Source organism: Myotis daubentonii, chromosome 2, assembly GCF_963259705.1.
Source record: "Myotis daubentonii chromosome 2, mMyoDau2.1, whole genome shotgun sequence".
In the NCBI taxonomy this organism is placed as follows: domain Eukaryota; kingdom Metazoa; phylum Chordata; class Mammalia; order Chiroptera; family Vespertilionidae; genus Myotis; species Myotis daubentonii.
In genome coordinates, this window is record NC_081841.1 from 120,017,502 (window position 1) to 120,043,879 (window position 26,378).

Here is a 26,378-nt window from a genome sequence, read left to right on the forward strand (position 1 = left end):
TCCGTCTCATCTTGTTAACCTGTTTTATTATTTGACAAAGTGTGTCCATACTGTGTCTCCTGAGTAGTTTGCAAGGTTCTCTGATGGGCAGAGACTGTTCCCCCCTCCCATCCCTAACACAGCAGGCACTTCATATGTCCCTGTTTCTCTTCCCTCCCCAAGTGTCATTTCACTGCTGCCTTAACTGACTTTCATTCCATTTCTATTTCTTTCCACAATACAGACTTTTAAAAATTTTTTGAATTCACTCTGCATCATTGCAAAACCTCCTTCCCCTAGATTTGGTTTCAGATGTGAGTCAATAAGCACAATAATTGTTTCTTCTTCTAGCCATTAATAAACCAATGCAAGAATATCATAAATTGAGAATCCACTGTGTGTAGAGCACTGAGCCTAGAGCCTCTGTTAAAGATTACAGAAAATGTGGAAGGCATGGTACAAAAGAACAAGAGTTCAGTATATATATATACTTTGTGAGTGTATACATATACTTGTGTGTGTGTATATATATATAATAATATGTGTGTGTTATACTTACAAAATCACCTAGCATCAAAAATAATATATAAGTAGGGAGGCAAATATATAGAATAAATGAGCATTAGAAGTTTACAGAAGAACCATTAGAATAAGTTGTGTTTAATAGGGGAAGTGTTTTGGAACAGGTGATTTGGACCCAAGTTTTGAAGAAGAAGAGCAATGACAGGGTACATGAGAGCAAAGCCCATGCCTATTTTTGCTCACCCTCATTTTCCCACCACTTACTCTAGTGCCTGGTCCACTGTCAACATGTTGTTAATATTTGCTGAATAAATAAATAGCCAAATGCTAAAAGAAGGAGTAGATCCCATGTGGAGAGTCCATGTTGTGCAAAAGAGTAAGCATGTCACGTTTGGAAAGATGGAGGGGAAGGGGAGAAGGAAAATGATGAATGGCCAGGATCTTTGGTTTTAAGAGATAGTAACAAACACTTTATTATACATCCATTCATTTATTTTGCAAGTATTTACTAAGCATCTACAATGTGCCAAAGCACTATGTTAAGACCTGAGGGTTCCACAGTGAACAAAACACAGTCTCTGGTCTCCAAAGATTGTGCAGCCTTTTGATCATAATCTAGTAAGTGATGGCACATACTTATGACTTGGGTTATTGTTATTCTAACAGTATTGCTAACAAGGAGAGCAATCTGTGAAGCCTCCATCACAGACAGCTTTGGCAGAGAGCAGAAGCCTTAGTTAAAATGAGCTCCAATGTGAAGTATGTCATAACAGATGATTTGAATGCTGCAAGGAGGATTTAAAACTTAAGGAAGAACTTTCTGCCTGGAAGGTTGTCTGGGGTTATAGAATGGCTGATTGAGTAGCTTGCAGGAGCCCAAGTGTGTCAGTCTTCTTGGGTATGGGTCTGAATGATGGGATAAGAGGGTAAAATTCTTGGATCAGAAAATAAAAATGTTTACATTGATGTTTTGTTATTGTTGTTGTCCAGATTAACTTGCTCTTTGACATATGTCTCTGGAGCTATGATTGAAATTATTTTATTAGAAACAATATAAATAACAATTTTTATTTAGGGAACTCTGAGGGACAGATGACACACCAAATTAATTTTAGGGCAGATGTGGAAATGCATGAGACCTTAGAGCTGTACTTCTAACAACAGTGTTTAATGAGAAGACATTGACCAGTTTATTTCTGAAATCTTATGAATGTTAAGATCACTGCCTGTTACTAGGAGATCTTGGCCTCATATCTCATTTTTTTCTTTTTCTCCTTCCTTTATTTCTTTCCCACCCTCCCGGCCCAGGATGACGGCCTCCCAGAAAATGAACATCAGCTGTCAGTAGCTGGAAAGATAAAGAAGCATTTCAACACAGGCCCGAAGCCGAATAGCACAGCAGCTGGAGTTTCTGTCATAGCAGTAAGCATCTGAAATATCCACCTATAACTTCTTTTAAAGCAATCCACCTAGGAGACAGGCATTATTCAGGAGATTCCACCCAGAGACAGCAGAATGGGTCATTTCTTTAGACAGCTCGACCGTTTAAAGCACTGAGGGAGCTTGGGGCTAAAATACATCACGTGTTTTTGCTGATGATTTCCCAGGTCGTCACATCATTATCCAACACCTCCAGGGTGTCTTGCAGTTTATATTAATTTCATGATTTATTTTTTAAAGCAGAAAACCTCCCCCACACTGGATTGTGTGCCAATGCAAACTTTTGAGCTCTGAGGAAAGGAGTTCATTATATTCTTTTGCCAGGACCTTGGAGGGAAGGCAAGCTGAGAAACACTACATTGCAGAGAGAATTGGAACAGTATGATTCTTTGTACGAGACCTAAATGAAAGCCAAAACAGAGCAGAAAGGTTACACAGTAAGATTTTCAGGGAAATTGAATCGCTGTGAACACACAAAGAAATTACAATGTCTTGCTCCTTAGAAATTTCATTTTTAAAGTTGAAAGTCTTTTAACATTTAACATTTTATTGATGTATCTACACAGATTTTTTTTCCTGTTCTTTACATGCAGACACACACTACATGCAATTTGAGAGAAGCTCTAGGCAAAGATTAAATTGGGTAGAAAAATAATGAAACCTCATACTTCCTGGTGTCATATTCTAGAGGATATTCAAGTCCCAGATTACTTGTTTTTAATAATTTCATTTTTTTAACAGCATAGTCAATGTGAAATCACTTAAACTGTTTTTCTTTTTAAACAAAGAAATGAGATACTATGTTGTCCAATGGTAAAAAGTATTTATGCTACTAAATAGTACTTCATGCTCAACAGCAATACTAAATATTTAACTATGATTACAGCATTTTTGTTTTTATTTTTTATTGTGCTGGAGCTCCAGATAAAACTAAACATATGTAACTGATATATTTGATATAACCAATCCCAAATCTGGGTTACTAAATATTTGATAGGAGCTTCCAGATTTTGCAGATGGCATGAATACATGCATATACTTTCTGTACGGCTTGCATTTCATGTTTTTTTATTGAACCCTTTTGTGAGTAACTGGTTCATGAGTACACTTGACAGTATGTATACCTGAATTTCAGTGCTGCTAAGGATCTAAAATTGCAATCTATTCTTCTTGCCCTCTGTCTTTAGTACTTCTAAAGAAATTCAATGTAGAAGTCTTCCATGTCTTCCTAGATTGTCCACATTCTTTATTATCAGCATTTTCTATCGCAATTTTTAAAAGTAATAATCTCCTGGTGGTTCTCAACTAAACCAGACACTCTATACTCTGTTTTCATCATTCATTCAAGTTATACGTCTATACCGAAACTTTTGATTCCACAATTTTATTTTGCAATGGACTGCCAGCACGCTTGTCCATGAAAAGGACTGTTTTTCTGCTCCTGTTGAGAGCTTACAGCTGCTAGAGAGGGTGCTTTCTCTACCACTCTGATTTTTTCCTGTTTTTATTTTTCATTTTAATTTGTCTTTGCTTAAATTTGACTGGGTTGCTCCATAATTGTTTGTTCATGGTATTCTGGGAATCTTATAATGACTAAGGACAGGAACTTCAGAACAATTTTCCAATGGACAATGACAGATATGAGGGGAAATCCTACTTTAATCAAACCTGGATAAATTCCAAAACCTAAAACTTTATCTAAGTAGATTTCAAAAAAAACTCCAGTTAGCATTTGAAGATCAGATGCTAAATAATTTTTCCCTAAATATCATAATTGGACCATTTTGAATGCAATTTAATATCAGTTTCTCAGATCATCACTAACATATTTCATGGAAACTGTACAAACTGGTAATAGACTTATAAATTATAAAATGGGCTTTGTGATGCTGAGTTACGCATTAGTTGCATGCTTAATCTTCTTTATCCACTACAAATTTTTAAAAAATAATTACCAACTTAACTAAGACACAAAATAATTAACACTTTGGAGAAGTATCTGATAAAGTACCTTGTCAACTCTAAAGCACAATTTACATGCTGACTATTGGAATTAATATTTCAAGCATGAAAGAGAATATCACTAAATTTCAGAGCTGTTTCTGGAGAAACTGCCTTACCATCATATATGCACTTTCTCCAGGATGCTTTCCCCTCATAAATGTCCAAACTCTCCATGAGAACCTGGGGTGGGAGGGAAGGATGAGAGAGTCACCAATCCCAGAGCAGGGCTGAGAATTAGAAACTGGACAGTTTGGCTGTCTTTGTTATTATCTTTCAGAATGGTACTGGTTAAGTCCATTTACACTCTATAACAGTGTTCCCATTCTTAAAGTGCAAAAGAGGAGTCTCAGAGGACTACCACAAGAAAAAGAAACCTTGGAATTAAGTAATATTCCAACTCAAACTGAAATATAACTGCAAAGGAACAATATTCTGTTGTGAGGCAGAATCTAAGTGGTAGGTAGAAGGAATAGCCTTCATAAAAACCATTTGACAATTAATGATGTAATATAATTATTAATTCACCCACATGATTGAAATTTCTGTAAAGAATATGACTTCTATTTGATGTATATAGAAAAAAACTGATTTCATCATAAATTTTATTCAGACAGAATTTTTTCCCCATGAGCATGCATACTTCTCCCTGGTGGCTATCAAGTACTGTATTTAATTTCTTCTTCTTCTTTTCTTTGTACTTTATTTTAAACATCTTCTATTCTAGGACTGAATTTTTTTACACTCTTTCAAATTTTTAAAAATACTATTTAGGATGTAGTATCAATCAGCTTTTGTTTTTTTCTTTTTTTCAAGAAATCAACAATTAAAGCATTAGTCTTTAACTGGTATTTCTCTTTCTCTAGAAACCTAACTACCTGCTGGAGATTAATGTTGCTTACAAAAGAATTTGTTACATTTTTTCTTTCTCAGAGGAAAGAAAGAACCAACTATCATAACAGATTCTAGATACAGGTGTAATGTGTTACATGAGCATAGTTTAATATGCACTCGTGGTTCTGAATCTTAGTGTTTTTTGCTGGTGGTGTCATTTTTTCTTCTCTGCTTCCCACCCGCTACCTTATTGAGGCTGAAGAAAGAACAAATGACAACTTTATATTAAGGTTGCAAGAGGTCCTTGAATAGGCTAGAAGATTAACTATCAGCTGGAGGCTCACAAGGATCATACAGTCTCAAAAGGAAAAAGGTGTTCTTACATTTAGGTCAGGCAATGTGATTAAGTGGAAACCCACTGCTGTCCTTAAAAGTGCAACATTCTACTTCTCAGAAAGACTCCATTTTCCCTCTGCTACCTTTGCCAGTAGTTGGGAAATTAAAAACAAACAAACAAACAAACAAACAAAAAACCCCAACAGAACAGAAACAAGGAAACAAAAGGTTATTAAAATGCAGTTTATAGACATAAAATGGAATTAGAGATGACATTTTAACGGTGGACTTCTTGATAGCTAAGGGAGGGGAAGGAGGCATTATTAGATTTGCTCAGCTTGATGAAGAACCAATGACTAAGATGTCAGTTTCAATTTATTTTTCCTCATTTAATCCTGTTTATTATTTTAACCAATAATTTTCAAAATGCTTTAAAGTTCTCTTGCATTTTTATCATGCAAATAGAGCATTTCCGACTAATACAACAAATCCATACTAATCAGGGTGAAAATAATTGTGATACTGGGCTAGAGACGTGGTGTTAGTGACACTTGGCCTGTAGATGGCAATAGAGAACTAGGTACTAAGTGGCCATCTTCCCAGACTGAAACCGAAATTCAGGCCTTCATCCTCTAGCAAAAGCACTAACAGTGCTTCGAATTTTTTTCTAAAGAAAATGAAATGTACATTGTTTAAAAGATTAAAATCTCACATTGCTGTCCCGTGTACACTGGGAGAGCCTGGTTTATAATCAGAATACCAAGTCCTCTGAGGAGTGTTTATTTTAAATGCCTCCTGCTCAGCATCTACTTGAAATGCCTTTTGTGAATTTAGAGGTAGAAGCAGTCGTCAGCATCTCAGCGTTGCAGCATTGCCCTGCAGCATGACCACACTTGAAAGCACTCATGAGCCTCCTGATAAAGAATGGGTGCAGCTTGTCCAGTCCTTGTCCAGTCCTTGTCCAGTCGAGGGCAGATTGGGGAGTGGAGTGGGTACACAGCATGATTACTGTTTTTCAAATTTGGGACTGAATCTTTTATTCCTAGATAGCCAAAGGCTAACATCCTATTCCAGGATGAACAACTTAGAGAACTTGTCCTGTCTCCTATTTATTGCACATTTTGTTAATCATAAGTACTTAACTGTAATATGCATTTTTAATACGCAATGAAAACTATTTTTTATTTTCTATATTTTCATAGAGAAAATTTACTGCTTTACTCTATATATTTTTAGTTCAGAAATGTAATTGATTTTTTAAAAAAGATTGTTTACTGATTTTTAGAGAGAGAAGGAGAGAGAGGGAGAAACATCAATGTGAGAGCAGTCGGCTGCCTCCTGCACCCTTCTCTACCAGGATCTGGCCGAAACCCGGGCATGTGCCCTGACAGGGAATCAAACTGGAAACCTTTCAGTGCATGGGAAGATACTAAACCGACTGAGCCTCCCAGCCAGGGTTAGAAATGTAATTGATTTTTTTAAGTTTAGCTCTGATTTTGAAGATTAACTCTTAAAGGAGGAAAACCAATTTGCTGTAATTATGGGGATTCAAAACCTGATTCTCTTAATCTTTTATTTCATATTTATGAAGCCCTCAAATTTAAGCCTAAAAGGGTAAGATTTTGGGGGTTCCAATCTGCTTTCTCAGAGGTGGCTAAAGATGATGTCAGTATTTTATTTAATTGTAAAGCATTTTCCATTCTATAGAATATGAAAAGGTATTTATATTTTTTGAAATTGAGAGGACATTGTTAAATGTGCATTCAAAACCTGTTTGACAAATTAGATTTTTTTCTAGCAAATGGCCTTTGAGTATTCATGAGAGATTAGTGTCTTTTCTTGTCTTTTTATTTTCAATGTGCAGACTTAGCATATTAGCTAGTCACCCCACAGAAGATGCATTATAATTATATTTCCATGTATAGTCAATGAAGAACAGCTTGGTCTGGAGTCTTAATTCTTTAGCACAATGTCGATCCACTGAGTTGCCCCATTTCTCTCTGCTCAGCTGGACCACGGGTTTACCATCAAGAGATCAGGGTCTTTGGACTACTACCAACAACCAGGAATGTATTGGATAAGGTATGAGATGGTGCAGCTCAACAGTCAGTGTTTCCATGGCAACGTGCTGGCAGTCTCCATTAACCAGTTCCTTCAGTGGATAAACATGCTTTTGATTTGTTATCCAGTCCATATGCTGCTTTATAGTTTCATTTTATTCTTGATTGAGATGCCACACCCCCTCATTCCTTTTTTTCACCCATTATTCACACTGACATTTGCCAGCTTTCTTTCCATTGCACATGCTCAGTATGAATTTCCCTTACAGTTAAAAGGACAGTATATTTAGTGTAAATGACAAAGCATTTTCCTGATGTTTCCAATTAAAGAATGCCTTCTAGTGCTGTTCTGTCCCTTAACAAATGGAGCAACAATAGTACCTTAGTGTATGTTCTATAGAAGTATATACTGTCATTTTAAAGCCATCAAGCCCTACCTTGAACTTACTAGATGAACAAAACAATGCATTTACGCTTTAATAGTAGAAGCTCCTCTAAATAACAATGAGCTATAGAATGCATTGTGTGTGTTGATGAGCTTGTGTTTTTAAATTCTCCACCTTTTTGTTTTCTTTTGTTTTCATTTTATTGTTACCTCTCTCCCTCTGGAAACCCTTTTATGTACTAGCTATTGCATGAATTTATTTTTCAATATTCTGCAACTGTCAGATTACTTAGCTGGCTTATCTGCTCAAGCAAAAGGGACTATGGGAGGTATCGATTTTTTTTTAATGGGGTTAAGAATTCTATCCAATCATTTTTCTATTCCAGCTAACTGCCCTGGCATTTCCTTCAAGAAGCATTGCGTGTGTGTCTCTTTAAGTTATCCACAGGCAGGATGGTTTTTGATGATGTGAGAAATGAACTCTGAGAAGCCCTAGGGAACTTTTCTCCATCTTAACATTTCTGAAATGATCTCTAAGTAAAGCTCCACATCTTAGCATTTGTTAAGAAAAATTCCATTTGGTTTGGCACTTGTTTCTCCCAAATGATGGAGCCTAGCTCAGTAATGTGGTAGCTTCCTGATGTCATTTCATGGATTAGTTTACTAAATTGTAAAGGAAGGAAGGAAAAAAGGAAGGAAGGAAGGAAGGAAGGAAGGAAGGAAGGAAGGAAGGAAGGAAGGAAGGAAGGGAGGGAAGGAGGAAGGAATGTGTGCTCCGCACACATATACATGGTGGGGCAAAGTAGGTTTACAGTTTTTTTATATGAAAATAATACAATAATTAATAAATAATAATACAAGAATAAACTCTCTCTCCTGTACTCACAACTGTAAACCTACTTTGCCCCACCCTGTATATACCCTTCTAACTGAAAATTATTGCTCCCAGCTTTTTTCTATAATTAGACACTCAAAACAAAGGATTTAAGGAAGTAGAAAAGGTCACACTTTGACAAACCATCCAAATATACTATAATCATGATAATTTCAAGTCTGTTTAAAGCAAAAAAATACCCAAACTCCAACAAAATATTCCAGTCTGTTTTACATTAAAGGGTTGTTTGTATCTTCTAGACAGATATGCATGCAGGAACTGCACATCAACCATTTCATTTACCTGAGTAAAATAGCTTTATAAATGAAGAAAGAGCTCTGTTTTATTTTAACCTTCCCTTCTTTGTGGGAGCGGGGAAGGGAGGGGGGGAATGGGAGGGCATGGAAATGTTTGGTTAATAATTTGTCCTAATTTGTCCTTGGGAAGATTCTTCTTTTTTACTTTTTATGTGAAGATGATCCATCCATCTTTTACATTTTAATGGAAGATAATATATATTCAGAAGAGCGCATATATCATGAATGAACATCTCAACAAATTGCACACGCCCTTATAAGCAGCACCCAGACCAGGCACAGAATATTTCTAGCACCGCCAAACCCCTCTCTGCCTCCAGGGCCCTTCCAGGAAGGTCACATAGCTCCAAGGGTAAACACTGACCTGGACTCTATCTGCATTAATTAGCTTTGCCTGGTTTTGTCCTTTATATAAATTGAATCACATCATGCTCCATCCTTATTTTATTGTATGCCCCCTAACCTCAGGCATATTAACCAAAAATATATGAGTAAAGTTGATATACAATTAAAAATAGGCATAAAATATGTCTATTTACAGTTGTGCACATTTGTAGAATAAAAATTACACATATAAAAAAAACTTTAGAAAACTATATCACTAAATTTGTGGGATTAAGGATGAGAGCAAAATGCCAAGTAAACACAATAATTAATAAATGTAGCCAGTATAAAAAGGCCATTTGACTAAAATCTTGGTGATGGTCCCATCAGCAGACAAATGACACATCCCTGAATAATGGGCAGGAACAGATGGGAGATAATGTCTTTTTTCTTTCACCCATAAACTACTCTGTTTTCCAGCTGGGGGCAGTAACAACAATGTTGATAGTTAATGCTGTATGAAACAGCACACCCAGTATGTAAAGCTAAATTGGAGAAATGTTGCTAAAATCTCATTGGCATATATACTTAACTAGGAAGTTTTATAATGTCATTTAACCCTGGAACAAACTCACTCTCCTCACTGATTGCAAGTGCTTGCTTTTTATCTCCACAGAAGTGGAAGTATTTGTCGAACCAAACAACAGCAGCAGCCAACTCTCTTACATAAACAATCATTACTGGGGAACATCTTCACTCCCAATCCTTATGTTTACAACTGCTATGGCTGTTTTCACTACTCTGAGCACAGCACTTGGGAGTACCCCTTACTTTTTGTAAAGCTGCTCACATCAGGGCATAGGCTGAAGAAAGAACCTCTTCCTGGTGCCCAGAATTGTCTGTCCCTCTTAATAGACTTTTTGGTGCTAGCAGAGAAAAGGTGGGCATGCATTTTCTTCTTTCTCACTTTCATCCTCCTGCCCATTAACAGAGAGCTGCTTCCTAGTTGCTTCCCAGGGGAGCAGCATCCTGCTTGGCTGCTTTTTCAAGAAGTCCTTGCTCTTGTCAGCCAGAGTCTGGGGGGACACTCTTCCAAGAATGAGCTTCCTGGGACATTCCACTCCCTCATGGCCCTGCTACAAGGCACTGGAAAACATTTTTACCTTGTTACATTTTCTCCTCCTGAAAATGTGTCCTTACCCAAAGAGGATATGGTCACACACATTTCTGCCTTTCTGGAGTGAAGCTGTCTCTGTGGCAGGTGCTATGGCTGACAACACAAGGAAAAGAATTCTTCCATATTTGCAGGCAGAACAAAGCAACAATCAGAATGGAGTAGCCCAATTAAATAAAGCAAATACCAAAACAAGACAAGCTAAAAATGCTAAATGAGATAAAATGAGGTGAACTAGGACAAAAGGGTATTTGAGTTCCCAGGCATGACCTGACTCCAGTGTGCATATTGGATTGGAGCATCATCCTGAAACAGTGAGTAATGAGGCAGAGCGGTGGAAGCGTGCACAGTCTTTGCAAGGCTATTAAATGCTGTCATGCTCAGTTGTTAAAAGAAATGGGGACAGTTAAATGCATCTTGCTCAGCACAGGTTTAAAAAAAAGGTTCCTGTGAAGGCAGAGAGGAACTGCAGCCTGGTGTGAGAAGGGCTCCTCAGGGAACCTCAGCCAGCAGCCAGAGATACACAGCAAGCTGCAATACCTTGCAGGTTGCTTTGTGGAAAGCTGCCTTGGCCTTGCTCTGCCCATTGGGAAAGTACTCCCTACTGAGTGCCAGAGCCCTGCAGGAAGGAGGGCAGGTGCTACTGTTCTCAAAAGGGACTGATCACCCTCCCCTGCGCTGTAACAGAAAGTTTAACACAGAAAAGGCATAGATTTAAACTTAAAAAACACCCGAACTGTGATTACAAAGGAAAGTATCAAGAAACTATAAGGGGGTTGGTAGCTATACCTTGATGCTAAAAAGTGAATTATTAGACCAACAGGCTCAGAAGATGGGCATATCTAGTATTATAGTTCTACAAATGGTCATTGAAGGAAAAAGAGGAATAGTGAAACGGGTTGCTCACTGTTTGATATTTTATTGGTAGTGCAGAGCATGTAGAGTTTGCTACTTTGCTGTCCAGAAGCCCTGGTTTTGAATCCAGCCTGTCCTGCTTCCTGCAGTGTGACTGTGGCTAAGTTACATATTCTTTCTCTGATTTTCAGTTTCCCCATAGGTAGAAATGAGAAGACTATTATTAACCTTCCGAATCTGGTGAGGATTAAGTGAGATACCTATACAAAAGTGCCTTCATAGGCCCGGGGGGCGGAGGGGGGCGGGGGGCTCAGGAAAGATGGCTTTTCAGGATTTCCCTTACTTCCAAGAAAAAATTATCCACACTTGAGACAGATTTTCTTGAGAAAAATGTATCTCTCTCCAGATCAAAGCAATTGTTATTAAAGTAGAACCATGAACTGTTTTGCTGCTCTGATTGGGGTAAACTGCTAATATTAGTCATAAGTATTTGTGGCATTACATTTTACTTAAAAGAGGCTACAGCCAAAACTCCTGATGAAGTTTAAGTTTACAATGTTATCCTCTAAGGCAGGAATTGGCAAACTATAGCCAATCAGCCAAATCTGGTTCATTGCCTGTCTTTGTAAATAAAGTTTTATTGGAACACAGCCATACCTATTTATTTCTAAATTGTATATGGCTGCTTTTGCTCTATGCAGCAGAGTTAAGGTAGTGTCAAATAACAATATGGCCTGAAAATCCTAAAATATTAATTATTTGGATTTTCCAGAAGTTCTTCAAATCTTGTTCTAGGGGGGAAATGTTTCCAAATTAAAAGGCACCACCTGGTAAGCTTGTTAAAAACTGTATCTCCACCCCCTCATGGAATGCCTGACACATAGTAGAGCCTTCACAGATATGTGTTAAATTATTTAATAAATAATTCAACTTTCCAATGAAGGAGAAGTTGATATAGAGGATAAATGTGTTTTTGAAGAGTTTGAAATAAATTAAAGTTTGGACAATGAAATTACATGAGATGCTCTAGAATAGCATCTCATTTATAGCAATCTGAGGGTAAGTCTTTCAGCAAAGCAAAATATTGTTTTTGTAATGAAAGGAGTTACCCCCTAACTGACCTGTTTAGTAAGTTCTGAAGTTTATAGATTTATTTTAAGATAAACTACATCTGTGGTTCTTCTCTAGTTTACTAGGATGATGAAGGAAAAACAGCATGGCAGCTCAGTTTAGCTTTGACTATGAGAAAATCAGGAGCTGCATGGCAGAGGAAACACATGATCTGTGTCTTATAGGGCAATGATTTTTAAACCTCCAATGACAGGCCATTGTAGAGGCAGGCCAATTTGGGAATCTATAAAAAAACACACCACCAAATCAATAGCAGGAGACTACTATAAGAAATGGTGGAGAATTGTGGGGGCAGCTCTGCCCACGGAACTAATGATTCACTTTAAGAGAGTTGCACCTAAAAGTTAGCTTAGCAGGCCACTGGTTTTCATTCCCCAAGGCTTCCTTTTGCCATTGTAATGGTCACCTTCACTTTAGGGAAATACCATGTCATATATCTAGATACTTGCACTTCCTGGTGAGACCTCAAAAGTCTATTGAATCAAAACAAAATAATTTAAATAACCCTGTCAGTAAGCCAAATAAAATGAGGAGGGTGGATATTTCAATAGATTTGTCAGTTTAATTTAACTAGCAAGCCAAACATTCCTGAAGTGTCAAACAAGTCATAACTCAGTCCCTGCAGAGTGAGGGTGAGTGAAAGAAAGGACTCTGAGATGAATGCTGCAGCCTCACCTGTTCCACCTCCAATGGAGCATGAATAACGGATGGGATAAAAGGCAGCATGCACAAAATTGTTCTTTTATTAATGAAACTAGAGGCCCAGTGCACAAAAATTTGTGCACTCGGGGGGGGGGGGAGGGGGGTCCCTCAGCCTGGCCTGTGCCCTCTTGCAGTCTGGGTCCCCTCGGGAGATAATGACCTGCTGGCTTAGGCCTGCTCCCAGGTGGCAGAGGGCAGGCCCAATCCCTAGGTGCAGCCCTTGGTCGGGCTCAGAGCAGGGCCGATTGGGGAGTTGGGGCGTCGCCCCCTGTCATACACAGAGCAGGGCAGATTGGGAGGTTGTGATGCCACCCTCAGTCACGCTCAGGGTAGGGCCGATTGGGGAGTTGGGGCACCGCCCCCTGTCACACTCAAGGCAGGGTCGATGGAGAGGTTGCGGGGCCACCCCCTGTCACGCACAGAGCAGGGCCAATCAGGGGGTTGGGGCACTGCCACTCTCACAATCAGGGCAGGGCTGATGGGGAGGTTATGGCTCTACCCCATCACACACAGAGCAGGGCCCGTAGGGTCGGGGGGTTGGGGCACCGCGCCCTGTCACACACAGAGCCGCAGTGCGATCAAGGGGTTGGGGAGCTCCCCCCTTTCAGGCACAGAGCAGGGCCGATCAGGGGGTTGGGGCGCCTTCCCCTGTCACAAACAGAGCAGGGCAGATAGGGAGGTTGTGGCCCCGCCCCCTGTCACACACAGAGCTGCAGGGTGATCAGGGGGTTTGGGCGCTGCCCCCTGTCACGCTGATCCTGGTGCTAGCAGGCATATTACCCTTTTACTATATAGAATAGAGGCCTGGTGCATGGGTGGGGCTGGCTGGTTTGCCCTGAAGGGTGTCCTGGATCAGGGGGGGGGTCCCCACTGTGGTGCCTGGCCAGCCTGGATGAGGGGGTGATGGCTGTTTGCAGCTGGTCACACACCCTTCAGGGTGGGGGTCCCCACTGGGGTGCCTGGCCAGTCTGGGTGAGGGGCTGAGGGCTGCTTTCAGGCTGAGACTGAAGCTCCCAACTGCTCCTTTTTTTCTTTTTTCTTTTTTTTATTCTGGGCCACCTTTAGCTCTGAGGCTCCAGCTCTTAGGCCTCCGCTCCTAAAAGCAGGTATCTGGTTTGTTTAGGTTCTATAATCGAAACTCTGTATCAACTCAAGCTCTGAGATCCCGGCTCACTGAAAGCTGGTTTCTGGGGTTTTGTTTAGCTTCTATATATGTTACAATGTTTCTTAAACTGCAAGCTCAGAAGCCGGCAAGGCAGGCGGGGAAGTTGCAGTCCTCCATTACTGAAGCAAGCAAGCCTCATGTTCATTTTAAGCTGCCTGGCTGCCGGCTGCCATCCTGGCTGGCAGTTAATTTGCATATCACCCTGATTAGCCAATGGGAAGGGTAGCGGTCATATGCTAATTACCATGTTTCTCTTTAATTAGATAGGATGATTAGTAATAAATTAAGAAAAGCAAAAAGGAAAAGCAGTCAATGTGTGCCCATGAAAAATGCAGTTATTTAAATTCAATCATGACCACCAGGACAGAAAACATTGCCTCACAACTTCAATTAAGCGCATTCTTTGCCAGTCCTGCACATGCTGCAGAATGGAAGTGTTTTTGATCCATAGACTGGAAGGCCTATTTTTTGCTAAAAGAAAAGCATCACCCATTACAGTAGACTGATGGTGATATTAAGCTTATTCCTAGTATTTTATAGTTGAAAGTTTCCCTAGAGAACTATACCTCCCTTCACGTGGACTGGGAAATTGGTGTTCTGGTTAGGAAACATGTCCATGGTCATGTTAGCTGAGTTAGGATAAAAACTTCGTTCTTCTGACTTCCCCCTATTGCTGTTTCCAAAGAGTATTAAGCTAAGGCTACCAGACAAGACAAGCATTACAGAGTGATGGGCAGCACAGACCAGCAAAAACAAAGCTAATGCTCCAGTTCACATTTGCAGTTCGTTCCTGACCTTCCTCTCCCATGCTCTATTTTTCCTTTAACATTGCATAGATATTCCAGATGGCTAATGTCTTATGCATTTGTGTTGATTTCCAAATTTAATGTTATAAGTAAGGACTTAAAATATCTGAGTACCATGTGGAGTATATAGTCATTTCATTGTAACAAAGGAGGCCACTGACCCAATTCAATAGATGTATCTATTGGTAGAAAAAATGTTCTTGGTATTAGGCAAACACTGTCTTTCATTTATGCATGCCTAGTCTTATGGCAGGAACCAAAATATAATAGACATTATTCTATCTAAGATTTCCAACTACTGTACTACGTACACAGCTATTGGAGTTGCTAAGGTTATGACATTATTTTACCATTCCTCAGTTTTCACACTTGATCTAGGGGCCTTTAAAGAGACTGTGATAACTAAAGATTTATAGTCTGAGGTAGAGATACACAGTGTTTCTTCTGTGTAGGACAGGTTCATATTAGTCTATATCATTTCATTTGGTCAACTATTTATTCTGTTTAACAGGATCCCCAGTTCACTCTTATTTAGCTATGCCTATTACACAGTATAGCAGTCATTAATAGGTACCTATTTTAAGCAACTAGATTAGAGCATCATATTTGGTTATTACTGGTCAACTCCAGAATCTCAAGAGATTTCTTGCTCACCTCTAACCTCTGATAATTAACCCCCAAACTGTGATAATATGGACTTCAGATTATCTTTGAGCTCTTAATGAAGTGGTACATTTCTGAGGAAACTTTTGGAAAGTCTATTCATGTTGGTTCCAACAAAGCTATAAACCATGAGGAAAATAACTGATAAAATAATAAACTTGTTAGGAAATATTAAGTTTTAAGGGCATATCAAGGCAATACCTAAGGACAAATTTACTTTTCAAAGATAAGCATTAGGGAGGAGAGACCCTATTTGCTTGATATCTTGGAATTTTCTGTGGTTGGTAAAGAGGAAAGCAGCCTTTGAGAAATGTTAGAAAGGGCTCAGAATTTATATTTGTGATGCAACACTTCAGAGAAAAATCTTACATTTCAAATGCTTTTATGGGGGGAAATTATATTTAAAAATTATGTAATAGCATATTGCTCTATTTTCTTGCTGAATTCATCTGTCCTGAACTACATATGGGGGCTACAGAATTCAGTTGTAGAAATTTAACCTTCAAATAATTTTATAGCCACAATTAAAATTCTAAAGATTTCATATATTACAGTGCTTACTGTGATAAATAACTGGACTTTAATAAGTGGCTGTGAGTAAATAAATATATGAGAATATTAACTTTATCTATTGTAAGCATTTGATCATATCTGAAATATAAATTGTATTCTTAAATATTGACTCATAATACATTTAACTTCTTACTCTTGTTGTTTTGGGTCCTTTTTTGTTATTTAGAAAGTACATAATTATCTAAAATAATTTAATTCTGTATTAATTAAGAAATATTTAATAAGTCCCTAAAAATGTGTGCCACAGTCTGCTAGGCATTCTGAAAATGCAAGAGTTTCAGATTCTACCACAGAAGAGCTTGCGTGTTATTTGGGGAATAAGCACAGAAAAGATAATAAGGGTCTTGTGCTCAATAAGTGACCAGAATGTGGTCAAGAATGATTGCCTGAGGGATTTGGAAAGAAAATGGGTGATGTAGGAGGTGAATTTTATTAAATCTTGGGAAATAGATAAATTTGAGTAGGCAGGAAGGAGGAATAGTATTTTCAGGTTGGTGAACATCTTGAGCCAAAATGTAGAAGTGAGTGTGATTAAAGTACATTCACAGATATACCCGGTAGGACTGTTTTGATTGCAAATAAGGAAAACCCAAACCAAACTGGCTTAAGCAAAAAGAAAATGTATTATTTTATAAAATCTGGAAGGTCCAAAGGTTGGCTTTAATGATGGATAGACTCAGCACTCAGTCAGGGTTTGGTTTATTTTCATCTCTCCAATCTACATCCCGGTGTTGGCTTTAGTTTGGAGTTTCATGTAGTACCAGGATGTGGGAAGCAGCTCCAGTCCTACTATCCTCCCCAAGTTGGGATTCATTATAAATATGAAGTCCCAGCAAAAGTCTCCTTATGTCCTGTTAGCTGGATTGGGTGCCCATCCTGCCAATCATGGGTACTGAGGAATGCAGTAAGCTCAAGTTTGCTCCTGAGTCACCAACCCACCTGGCCCCATCTCAGAGATGGGAGTAGGATCACCTTCACGGGAACCACAGAGTATGGTAGTGAAGGAAGTCCAAAAAGAAACTGAGGAACAGTTGACTCTAGACAGAGTAAATGATGCTGTGCAAGAAAATCAAATGAGTAACAGTGAGTATGCTGATGTTATGGGATCATTTTGAATAATAAAAGGAAATAGACACTGGAATTTTTATTGTAGGCATGTTGTGAATGTTAGGACAAAGAAGTGGACTTTATGAGGAATTCTAAATAAATCAGACTTAAGGGTAATTGACCTGTCAGCTGTGTGTCAGATGGACTGGGGGTTCAATGCTTAGGAGGCAAATTCTGTGACCTCTGTTGCCCTTTCCTATATTTCAAAAGCACAGACTTGTAGAGTATCTGCTGTGTGCCATGGACTGTGGAGAGCACAGAGAGGATGCCCAAGACTTGATCTTGCCCTCCAGAGCATCTACAATATAACCAAAAAGACAGTGAATTAGAGTTAATTATGATCTAGACAGGATGCACAATGATAACAGTACCAGGTTTCAAGGGAACACATGGAAGGAAGAAGTAATTAAAACCAACCATAGTCCATGGAGCTGGAAGCAGAGTGAGTATGCCTGTGGACAATGAAATCTTCTGGAGCATCTTTGAGAGCAAGTCAGTTGGGAGCCTTAAACATTAATTATGTGGCTTTTGAGAATATTGCAAGGGCTTTGGGAAGTAGGAAACTGCCTCTCTGTCATCAGACTTAGGGCTCCCTAAGAGTTTACAGGTCCAGGATGGAATTGTATGTACAGTGCATCCTGGCATGCAGACCTTGGCCTGGAAAGCCAAAGCATTGGACAAAGAATGTTTTATAAATTCTCTTTCAATTCTTTAAGTCTATAAATCCAATAGAAAGAGCCATCATATCCTTATTCCATGACATGTGATCATAACATGATATTTTCCAAAAAATAATTGGTAAATTGGCTTGTATGCTACCTGAAAGTACAGAGGCATTTAAGCACTAGGTGTCACCTACAAATATGAGCAATTATAAAGCAATTATAACTACAGAAATTGCTAGGAGTGGGGAGAACTGGCCACTTAAAAGGAATAGGGCAAGGGTTCTCTATGCCGAGGGACAAATAAGGAAGAGAATAGGATTGCCCATATAAAGATGTAGAGAAATGAAAATAAAACAGGGGAAAGGTACTATCCAAGCATGGACTCAACATTGTCACCAACTTCTGCATAAACAACATTATGGTATTTGTAAAGAAATAACCTAGTTCAGTGGCTGAAGCCAAGAGTGTGACTTGATGTAACTGAGTAAATTATGGGGAGATGAGTTAAATATGGAGAAGGTGCCAGTGAGAGTGGGGAAGGGGAGTACTCTGACAATATATTATACCAAATTGTAAAGAAAGGAGGAAAGGAAGGAAGGAAGGAAGGAAGGAAGGAAGGAAGGAAGGAAGGAAGGAAGGAAGGACACAACCCTTCCATTTCTGGCCATCTTAGCTATGTAGAAAGCGTTTGCACATCTATCTTTACCTATAGCAACTCTGGGAGGGTGGGAAGGGATTAGGTCTGCTCCTCATTTAACTAAGAACAGAGTGAATGATTCACACAGCCAGCAGTGGACAGAGCAGGACTCATAATCCCTGCCTATAGCCTAGTATGCACTTCTTCCCCACACCCGAAAGCCTCCATTCACTAGTCAGTATTAAGTCCAATACGAAGGACTTTTCTTTCTCAAGAAGGTAGAAATAGAAATATTTTTTTATGAGCATGAGAAGAGCTTATATTACTCTTGGATTAACTACAGAATGGTTTTTATGTAAGTCAGACTAAAGACATGTCTGTTTTTTTGCAAACATCTCTGCACAAACAGTTATTTTTAGTTTGCTTTGAAAGCAAAATACCATGTGCTGTGACTTTACAGTGTTTTAAATAAAGTTAGGAATCTGAGTTTATGATGATAAAAATAACAAAATCAGTGGGAATAAAATTTGACAAGTAGAAGAATGAAACATAGACATTTCAACAAACCAGTTATTGAATAATTGTATTAACAATCTAGTGAAATGAGAAGTAAATTTAAACTTTATCTTCCTCATTGAGTCTATAAAACTGTTATTCAGTTTGTGGACAGTTTTAAACCAGCACAGCTCAACCTAATGAAGTCATTTACTCTATCGGTTCGACACGCTGCCTCTTTTTCCCTTTTTATTAGTTCATTTCAGAACTTTGATTGCCCTACTTTAGATCTAAGATTGCTCTAATGCTATACTACAGTTGTAAGAGAGGCATAGTTTTCACTTTGTTCTCAGAACCAGGCCAGCTATAAATTTATCTCCATTCTTTGAAGAAGCTAATAGTAAATTTTCAAGAGGAAAAAGTAATGGTATATATCTCTGTAGAGGATAAGTAATCTCTTAAAAGCAGAATAACCTCCAGGCTACATCCTTTTAAAGAGGGACTTTCAAACAGGGATGCCTTCAAGCTTTTATATGTATTCTATATTTTTCATCAGGTTTTGTACCTGCTCTTCTGCTCACTGTGTAAGGTTTTTCTGTAATGACCCCATTCCTCCCACACCCATTAAATCTGTAATGAAGTCATGCCTTCCGTTCCCAGTTCTGATGTCATAATAGCTTCCAGAGTTGCAGCTGAATCTCACAGCCTGGCGATCATCTGAGGTTCCTCAGGAAAATGAGGATTGGAGACCGGGAGCTGGAATACCTACAGAACTGAATCTCAGTTTCATAAATCACCACATACTATGATGAAAATGAACTTTGTAAAGAAAAATCCTTGGAAAGTTTCCATTTGGTTTAATTGCACTCAAAGCAATTTTCAATTTCAGACATTGGTTTCATTAAAATTAAAACAATTCTTCCCAGAGATTCAGCTGTACTCCCTCATCAGCAGATAATAAGATAATTTAGAAGGAGAAGGTGCTAAAATAATAGAATGAGCTTGTGGCTCTGTTTCCATGTCTGACAACTTCATCACTTTTTATCTTTATTATACAGTTGCCTTGAGCTGAGTGATGATGAATGAGGCACGCCTGGCATCCTCACATGTTAGACACACAGGCCTGGGATGCCCATTTACCAGGGGTCTCTGTGTGGCCAGGGTGCCACCAGAGGTCATGGTTGCAGAGTTAGGGGAAGTCTGGGGCGGGCTGGGGAAGAATTGAACCCACAACATCATCCATCCTGCCTGTGCCTGCTGATGTCATGATCAGGTGCTCCTAGCAGCTACAACTTGGGGAGCAGAGAGCTCCCCAACAGTGGTAATTGTTGTCAACAAAAAGTAAGCCATAATGGATAGGTTACTTTGGCCAGTATATTTTTCTGACCTCAGAATTTCAGAATTTCTTGTGCCCTTTCCTTCAGCCTAATTGTCCTCTTTCTCATTTTATGCCCCTGCTAGACCACCGCTCTTGATAAGGAGAGGCAGGTTTTCCGACGAAGATGCAACCAGGATGTGAGGAGCCGATACAAGGCACAGCCAGCTCCGCCTGAACTCAACTCGGAATCCGAAGACTATTCCCCAAGCTCATCAGAAACTGTTCGCTCCCCAAACTCACCCTTTTAATAAGACCCTTTTACTCGAAGTCCTAGCCTAACCCTTTGAGACTCTGATTTTTTCCCCAAATTATGTAAAACAGTTTCATCTGATCTATCTAGCACTTAGAAACAGAAAGTGTGTTTTCTGGTACCTTTGTAGTAATTTCCCTTTGCTGAATAAGATATGTTGTTTGTAAAGATGGCAACTTGCTGCTAATAGGATCCTCAAAGGGTTAAGTCTACTTTGCAACTTTTTAAAATTTAAAAGCAATGAATATTTTCATCAATCAAACTAGGATCTGCAGTGTGTAATAAGCACATGTTAACCCTCTGAGTGCATGGTTTTTGGAGACCCCTTGGGGAATTTTCCAGGCCTTTGGATTTATAGACACATTTCTTGATTTTGCTGCAGATCTAGGGGTGTTTTTAGATGCCATAATATCCAGAAAAGAAAGGCACCTAGAATGATATCTTGCTTTTCCTTTTCTATAGGTTTAGATCATGGCCGTTTTATAACTTAGGCATAAACACCCCTCTTTCTTCTTTACAGTCCTATTAAGAAAGAGACTTTTCTCATTAGAGGTATGACTTTCAGCTGCTATGAGTTCTGCATCCCAAGTGGAGGAAATTGGTCCTGTGGCAAACAGCCTGACCCACAAAAGAGATGGTACCCCCCTCCCCCAAAATTATCTCCATATGAAGATGTGCTGATATCACTCCAGAAATGCTGCTTCCACATCAGCTGCTGCTAGTGCCAGCGCAGACCCTCGGGAAGGCACACACATACCTTGTCTTGTGCTTGGTGAGGGAGGGTCTGCCTGCCCAGTATGAGCCATCTACAGGACAAAAAAAACCAAAAAACCAAACCAAACAAAAAAAAAACTGGTAGAAAAGAGCAATAAATTGCCAGGTGCTCTATAGGACTGGAATTTCAAACAGAAAGAGGAAACAAGATCCTGGTCTTTTTTCTCACCTGCTTTTCCATGCACTGCTGTCTTCAGTGTGAAATCCATAGAATATCAAATCCATACACAGGAGTGCTGGAGCACAGGGATCTAGAGGCAAAGTGTTTTGCAAGGTGGCCAAGGAGAAAGCACAGTCAGAAAACAATCTAGAATATTTTTAAAATGGGTTTTAAGGAAATAAAACACTGATAAGATCATTTCCTGTGTACCTTTACATTTCCTACATATGATCTTCCAGGAAGAACAGGATAGGAGAACTGGAAGATACCACTGAGGATGAAACTTCCATTCCCTAAGGTGCCCTTTTTACACGCCGCTGTCTTTAGCTATCTAGAGGGGCATGTTATTTTTCTCTCTATGGGTCAAGTCCTGTCTGACACCTGAATTGTCACTCCTGTGACAAAACCTTGATCCCTAGCCCTGTATCTCCATTGAGTTTCTTCTGGAATGTGTCACATTTCAGAATGGGGGCCTCCTGTGCTTTACTGTGATGCTTAGAGAAAAGGCTAGCCATGGTGTCTGGGAGACAGGGACCCAACTCAAATGTCCTCCTAAGGTTTGCTCAGTTTTGAGATGCAGGAGACAACCAAAGAGTGAGGTCTCATAAAATTTGCATATGTAAAGCTGAACAGCACTTACTGTCTCTGTTTTGAATATATTTCAATATCTGAAGGTCTTTGACATTTCTTTATTTTCAAATACACATTTGTCTTCAATTGCTGCTTTTACTCTTTAACTCATAAACTATGCCCTATGTTAATATAGAGTTTAAGGTCCTACCATGTCATGATTTTTACAACGTAGTTCCCTCAATTTTTTGCTCTTCTACATTTAGGTTTATTTCTTTAGTCTGTGTTGTCCTGACATGTAAGCAGTAGATTATTTATTAAAAGTTGTCCCCCTTTTAGAGAGTCCTGAAATGATACCATACAATATCACAGAGTAGCACAATTCAGTCAAGGTTGCGGTGAGGGCAGAATACCAGGAAAGGTGCTGGTTGGTGTGTAGAAAGATTCCACATCAGTGAAGTACCCAGAACTGTTCAGAAATACTTCTTTGTCTAGAACTATAAAGCAAAGCACTATTCTAAGTAACACTGGAATAGCCATATAACTTGGCCTCAACTCTAAATGTGTGACTATGAAGAATCTTATGAGCAGAGACCTACCTACAAAAGATTGTCACTTTCCTTTCTCTGAATTACTGCTTTTCCCGTGGACATTACATGTATTGGTACAGCATTTAGTGTACAGAACTTATAGTGCATGGCTCAGCCTTTTTCCATCCAAGTCTTGGGAGACTGTGGACCATGTGAAGCTGGGGAGTGTTTCGCAACCACTTCAGAGAGCAGCTCGGAAGAATATAGGACCCATTCAGCATGGAGAGCCCAACGCATTGCTGTCGAATTTGTGATTTATGCTGAGTAAACAGTGTATGTGATATGTCAAGTAGAAATGTTTAGTAATCAGATGGAATGCAATCTTTTCAGCATCAAGCTGTCAAGATCCTGAATATCAGAAGTGTACGCAAAGGGTTAACAGACAAGCACAAGGCATGCTGATTACATTGGTATATTCAGACTGCTTTGCTTTTAGCCAATGCTTTCTAATTTTTTTTTCATGACATTCTTGGGATAGTTCAAGTTTGAATTCATTAAGTGATAGTGTTCTTTAAGTAATTTCTATAACCAAATTGATCTTTTTTTTCACTTCATCATCAAATAAATATGTACCATTATGGGAGTGTACTTCTGTAATTATCATTTTAATCATTGCCATAAGTGTTTCCATATTTTTTTCTAAGTATTTAATATAGCTCTTATGGTGTTAGTATGGTGATGGGGACTGTCTTTCCTTTATTAATACATAATCAACCATATAGTATTTTCAAGAAAATTTTAAGATTCAACTTTTCAGTTCATTAGTAGACTAGTTAAGAAAGAACACTTCCATTACTTGCATTGTGTAAATCATCTCTGTAGATGATAACTGTTCATATTGATGAATACTTTTTTGCAACATTGTAGCAGAAATCACTTTATTCTTCACAATCAATGAATATGTGGTTTTCTCCAAATCGTTAGAAGGAAAAGTAAGATTTCAGTCATTAAAAATGTTTTTACAATAGCCCTCATCTAACTTACACATGGTGCATATTAAAATAAGCAGAGAAAAAATGCAAATAAACTACTGAAAATGCTTGGTGTTTTGTATTCCATGAGACCTCATGCAACTGTTCAGTACCCCCCTGGGTTGTGGCTAACAGCCCGGTCAGATATTGTTGGGAGAAAGCAATATATCCATGAAGAAAAGCTAAAATTGCAATCCTTTACCCTTTGAAGCATATTACAGTTGGAAAAAAAGAGGAAGGGAAAAATGACTTAGTTTAGAGGGTCACAGAGCTACCGAACTCCATTAAATCATGGTGGTTTGTTGGCCAAGGGCACCCATTCGACAACTCCATCCCCCTGCGGTAGTGCAATTGTGCTTGAGGGAGAGCATTGTTAATATTATTGTGTTGCCTGCTAGCCTTCTCAGGGTAAAAAATCTCTTGAATTTCTATGATAAACTACTTTCAAACTACTTTTAATTGAACCATAAAAAGGTGCCCTAAGCTGGCTTGTTCTAGAAGGCCTGTGTCAGAGTTAAGGCTCACTTCCTTCTCACCTCTGCCCAATTCTCCTGAGATAATAACAAGAAAACCTGGTGTGTCTTCTCCTTCACTGAGATTTCAGAAGTTTGGAAAGCACCAAGATCCAAGAGGGTGGTTTTTATGCATTCATTTGGATGTAGGTTTCAAAAAATAAATAAATAATGCACCTGGCATATATTGTAGATAACATGTCTTTTCTATAATTTGTAAATCACTAAATTTTTAAGTCTTACATGATATTTTTTTTCTCAGTCAAACTTTTTTTAAAAATTGAAGTTGGTCAGTTCAAAGATTAGTTTTTCCTTTGTGTTGTCTGCTGCTTGCATTAGGAGTTGGGAAAAATACTCTCAGATGAACCCTTACTTTGCATGCAGTGATAGAGGGTCAGATATATGCTTCTTTGGGAATTATGTGTTTCTTTACTTAATCAACAAGTTTCAAGAAGCCATTCTAGTCTGCTGGAGAAAGTAGTGATTCAAAACACTTCCAAAAATAACATTTTTGTCAATTCAGTTATGATCAGAAGAGTGTTAACTAGCACGTTTTAAACTTTTGTTGTTTAAAAGCAAATAAATCAACAGCACTTGAGGACACACTAAACACTTGACCCTTGCAAATGTGCTTTTAAAATGGCTCAATGGTGCTTATACATGAAACAGTAGCAAATGGGGTCCCAAGGACTGTCACAAGAATCTTTAATTTTTATGTAATTACTAGGAGCCCAGAGCGCAATTGGAAATCACACGGTGCTGGCCACTCTCTCTCTGACCCTTGAAGCAGCCATGGGCGCTGCTGGCCAGGCCTTCCCCCAGCTCAGGCGCATGGAGGCCCCTGCCGCCCCACCCCTGAAGCTGTGCACGCAATCTCCTCCTGTCCAGTCAGCCCATTATGGCGTCCTGGTTAATTAGTGTATATATATATATAATATATATATATAATATATATATATATATATATATTATATACACACACACACACACACACACTTGAGGTGGAGGTGCTTTTAAGCCAGTCTTTTACTTTTTAATATCTCAAATATGCAACCATACAGTGAGTAACATTAAAGGTCTTAAACTGGTGAGAAACAGGAAAGTCAATGCAGAGACTTAGAAGGCTTTTGGTTGGGTGGGCTTTTCTTCCCCTTGGTTTTGTCCCCTGATCCCCACCCCTATTGCTGCTGCTGCTGCTTCTGTTATTGTTGGCCTTCACACTGAAGTTGTAGTGATCATTTCTCAGTGAGGGAGTTTCTATCTGGCAGCATTTTGATCATGAGGTTTATGATATCTTGCCCTTGGAGACAAGTGAGAGATCTCGTTTATTTCTTTTTCCCTAAAGGAAAAGCAATCTTTACAACTAAAACAACCTGCAAATTTCCTCAACATTCTTTTTTGATCAACTGAAGTGAGATCCTTAATGTTGCTTCAATGTAAAATTGTATATTTTTGTCTGTGATACATTTTAGTAATTTAAAATAAATAATAGTTCTACAAGCTTTCACATTTGGTATAAAGAGAAAGTAGGACTTTAAAAGTGATGATAAAGATGCTATAATGTCAATTCATTCCAGTCCAATTCAATGTGGTAAGAAAAAGATCTTGAAGTTCTCTAGGGACAATTTTTCACTTGCCATTGACATTAATCTTTGATGTATTCTCAGGAAAAAAATGAGAAGAAATTGAAACCAGTCCAAGGTTAGAGTCATAGCTTCTATAACTTTTTAAAATGTTTTATTAGGAAATTAATAATAGCATTTTTCATTCTGATTGAAAGAAAATGATTAAAGAATTAGTTGAGTGTGAAATTAAATAGTATTTTGCTCATGCACACTAAAAAGGTGGATTAGGAACTTGATAAATTTATACAAGTTTCTGAAAGGTTTCAATTTGGTGCAAGAAAAAAAGTTCAATGTTTCCTTTGCAAATATTGAATTTATCAATTGCTGCATGGATCAGATGGCATAGGTTAATTTTTTATTTTGAGAATCTTAATGAAATAACTTTCAAATGATTTGTATACATGATTAAAGCTGGAATGACATCTAATTTTTTTCCTAATCTCTCAGTTTAAGCTAATAAATATAGGTTAATGTGGAATGAAGTCATCTGTGATATATTATCT

The 26,378-nt window shown here is 38.6% G+C and overlaps 1 protein-coding gene across 5 annotated transcripts in view; it reads left to right on the top strand.

Moving 5' to 3' along the window:
* DCLK1 (doublecortin like kinase 1) overlaps window positions 1-23,807 on the top strand; it is a 574,006-nt gene extending 550,199 nt beyond the window's left edge. For 3 of the 5 annotated variants that reach the window (XM_059684417.1, XM_059684419.1, XM_059684418.1), the window contains exons 16-17: window positions 1,810-1,923; window positions 20,507-23,807. In XM_059684417.1, the coding sequence (XP_059540400.1) occupies window positions 1,810-1,923; window positions 20,507-20,671 (279 nt within the window). In that variant the 3' untranslated portion in view covers window positions 20,672-23,807. Of the gene's footprint in view, window positions 1-1,809; window positions 1,924-7,120; window positions 7,195-20,506 lie in introns of all 5 variants that reach the window. The other 2 variants (XM_059684420.1, XM_059684421.1) reach the window with 1 other exon arrangement.
* Window positions 23,808-26,378: the final 2,571 nt, after the last annotated feature.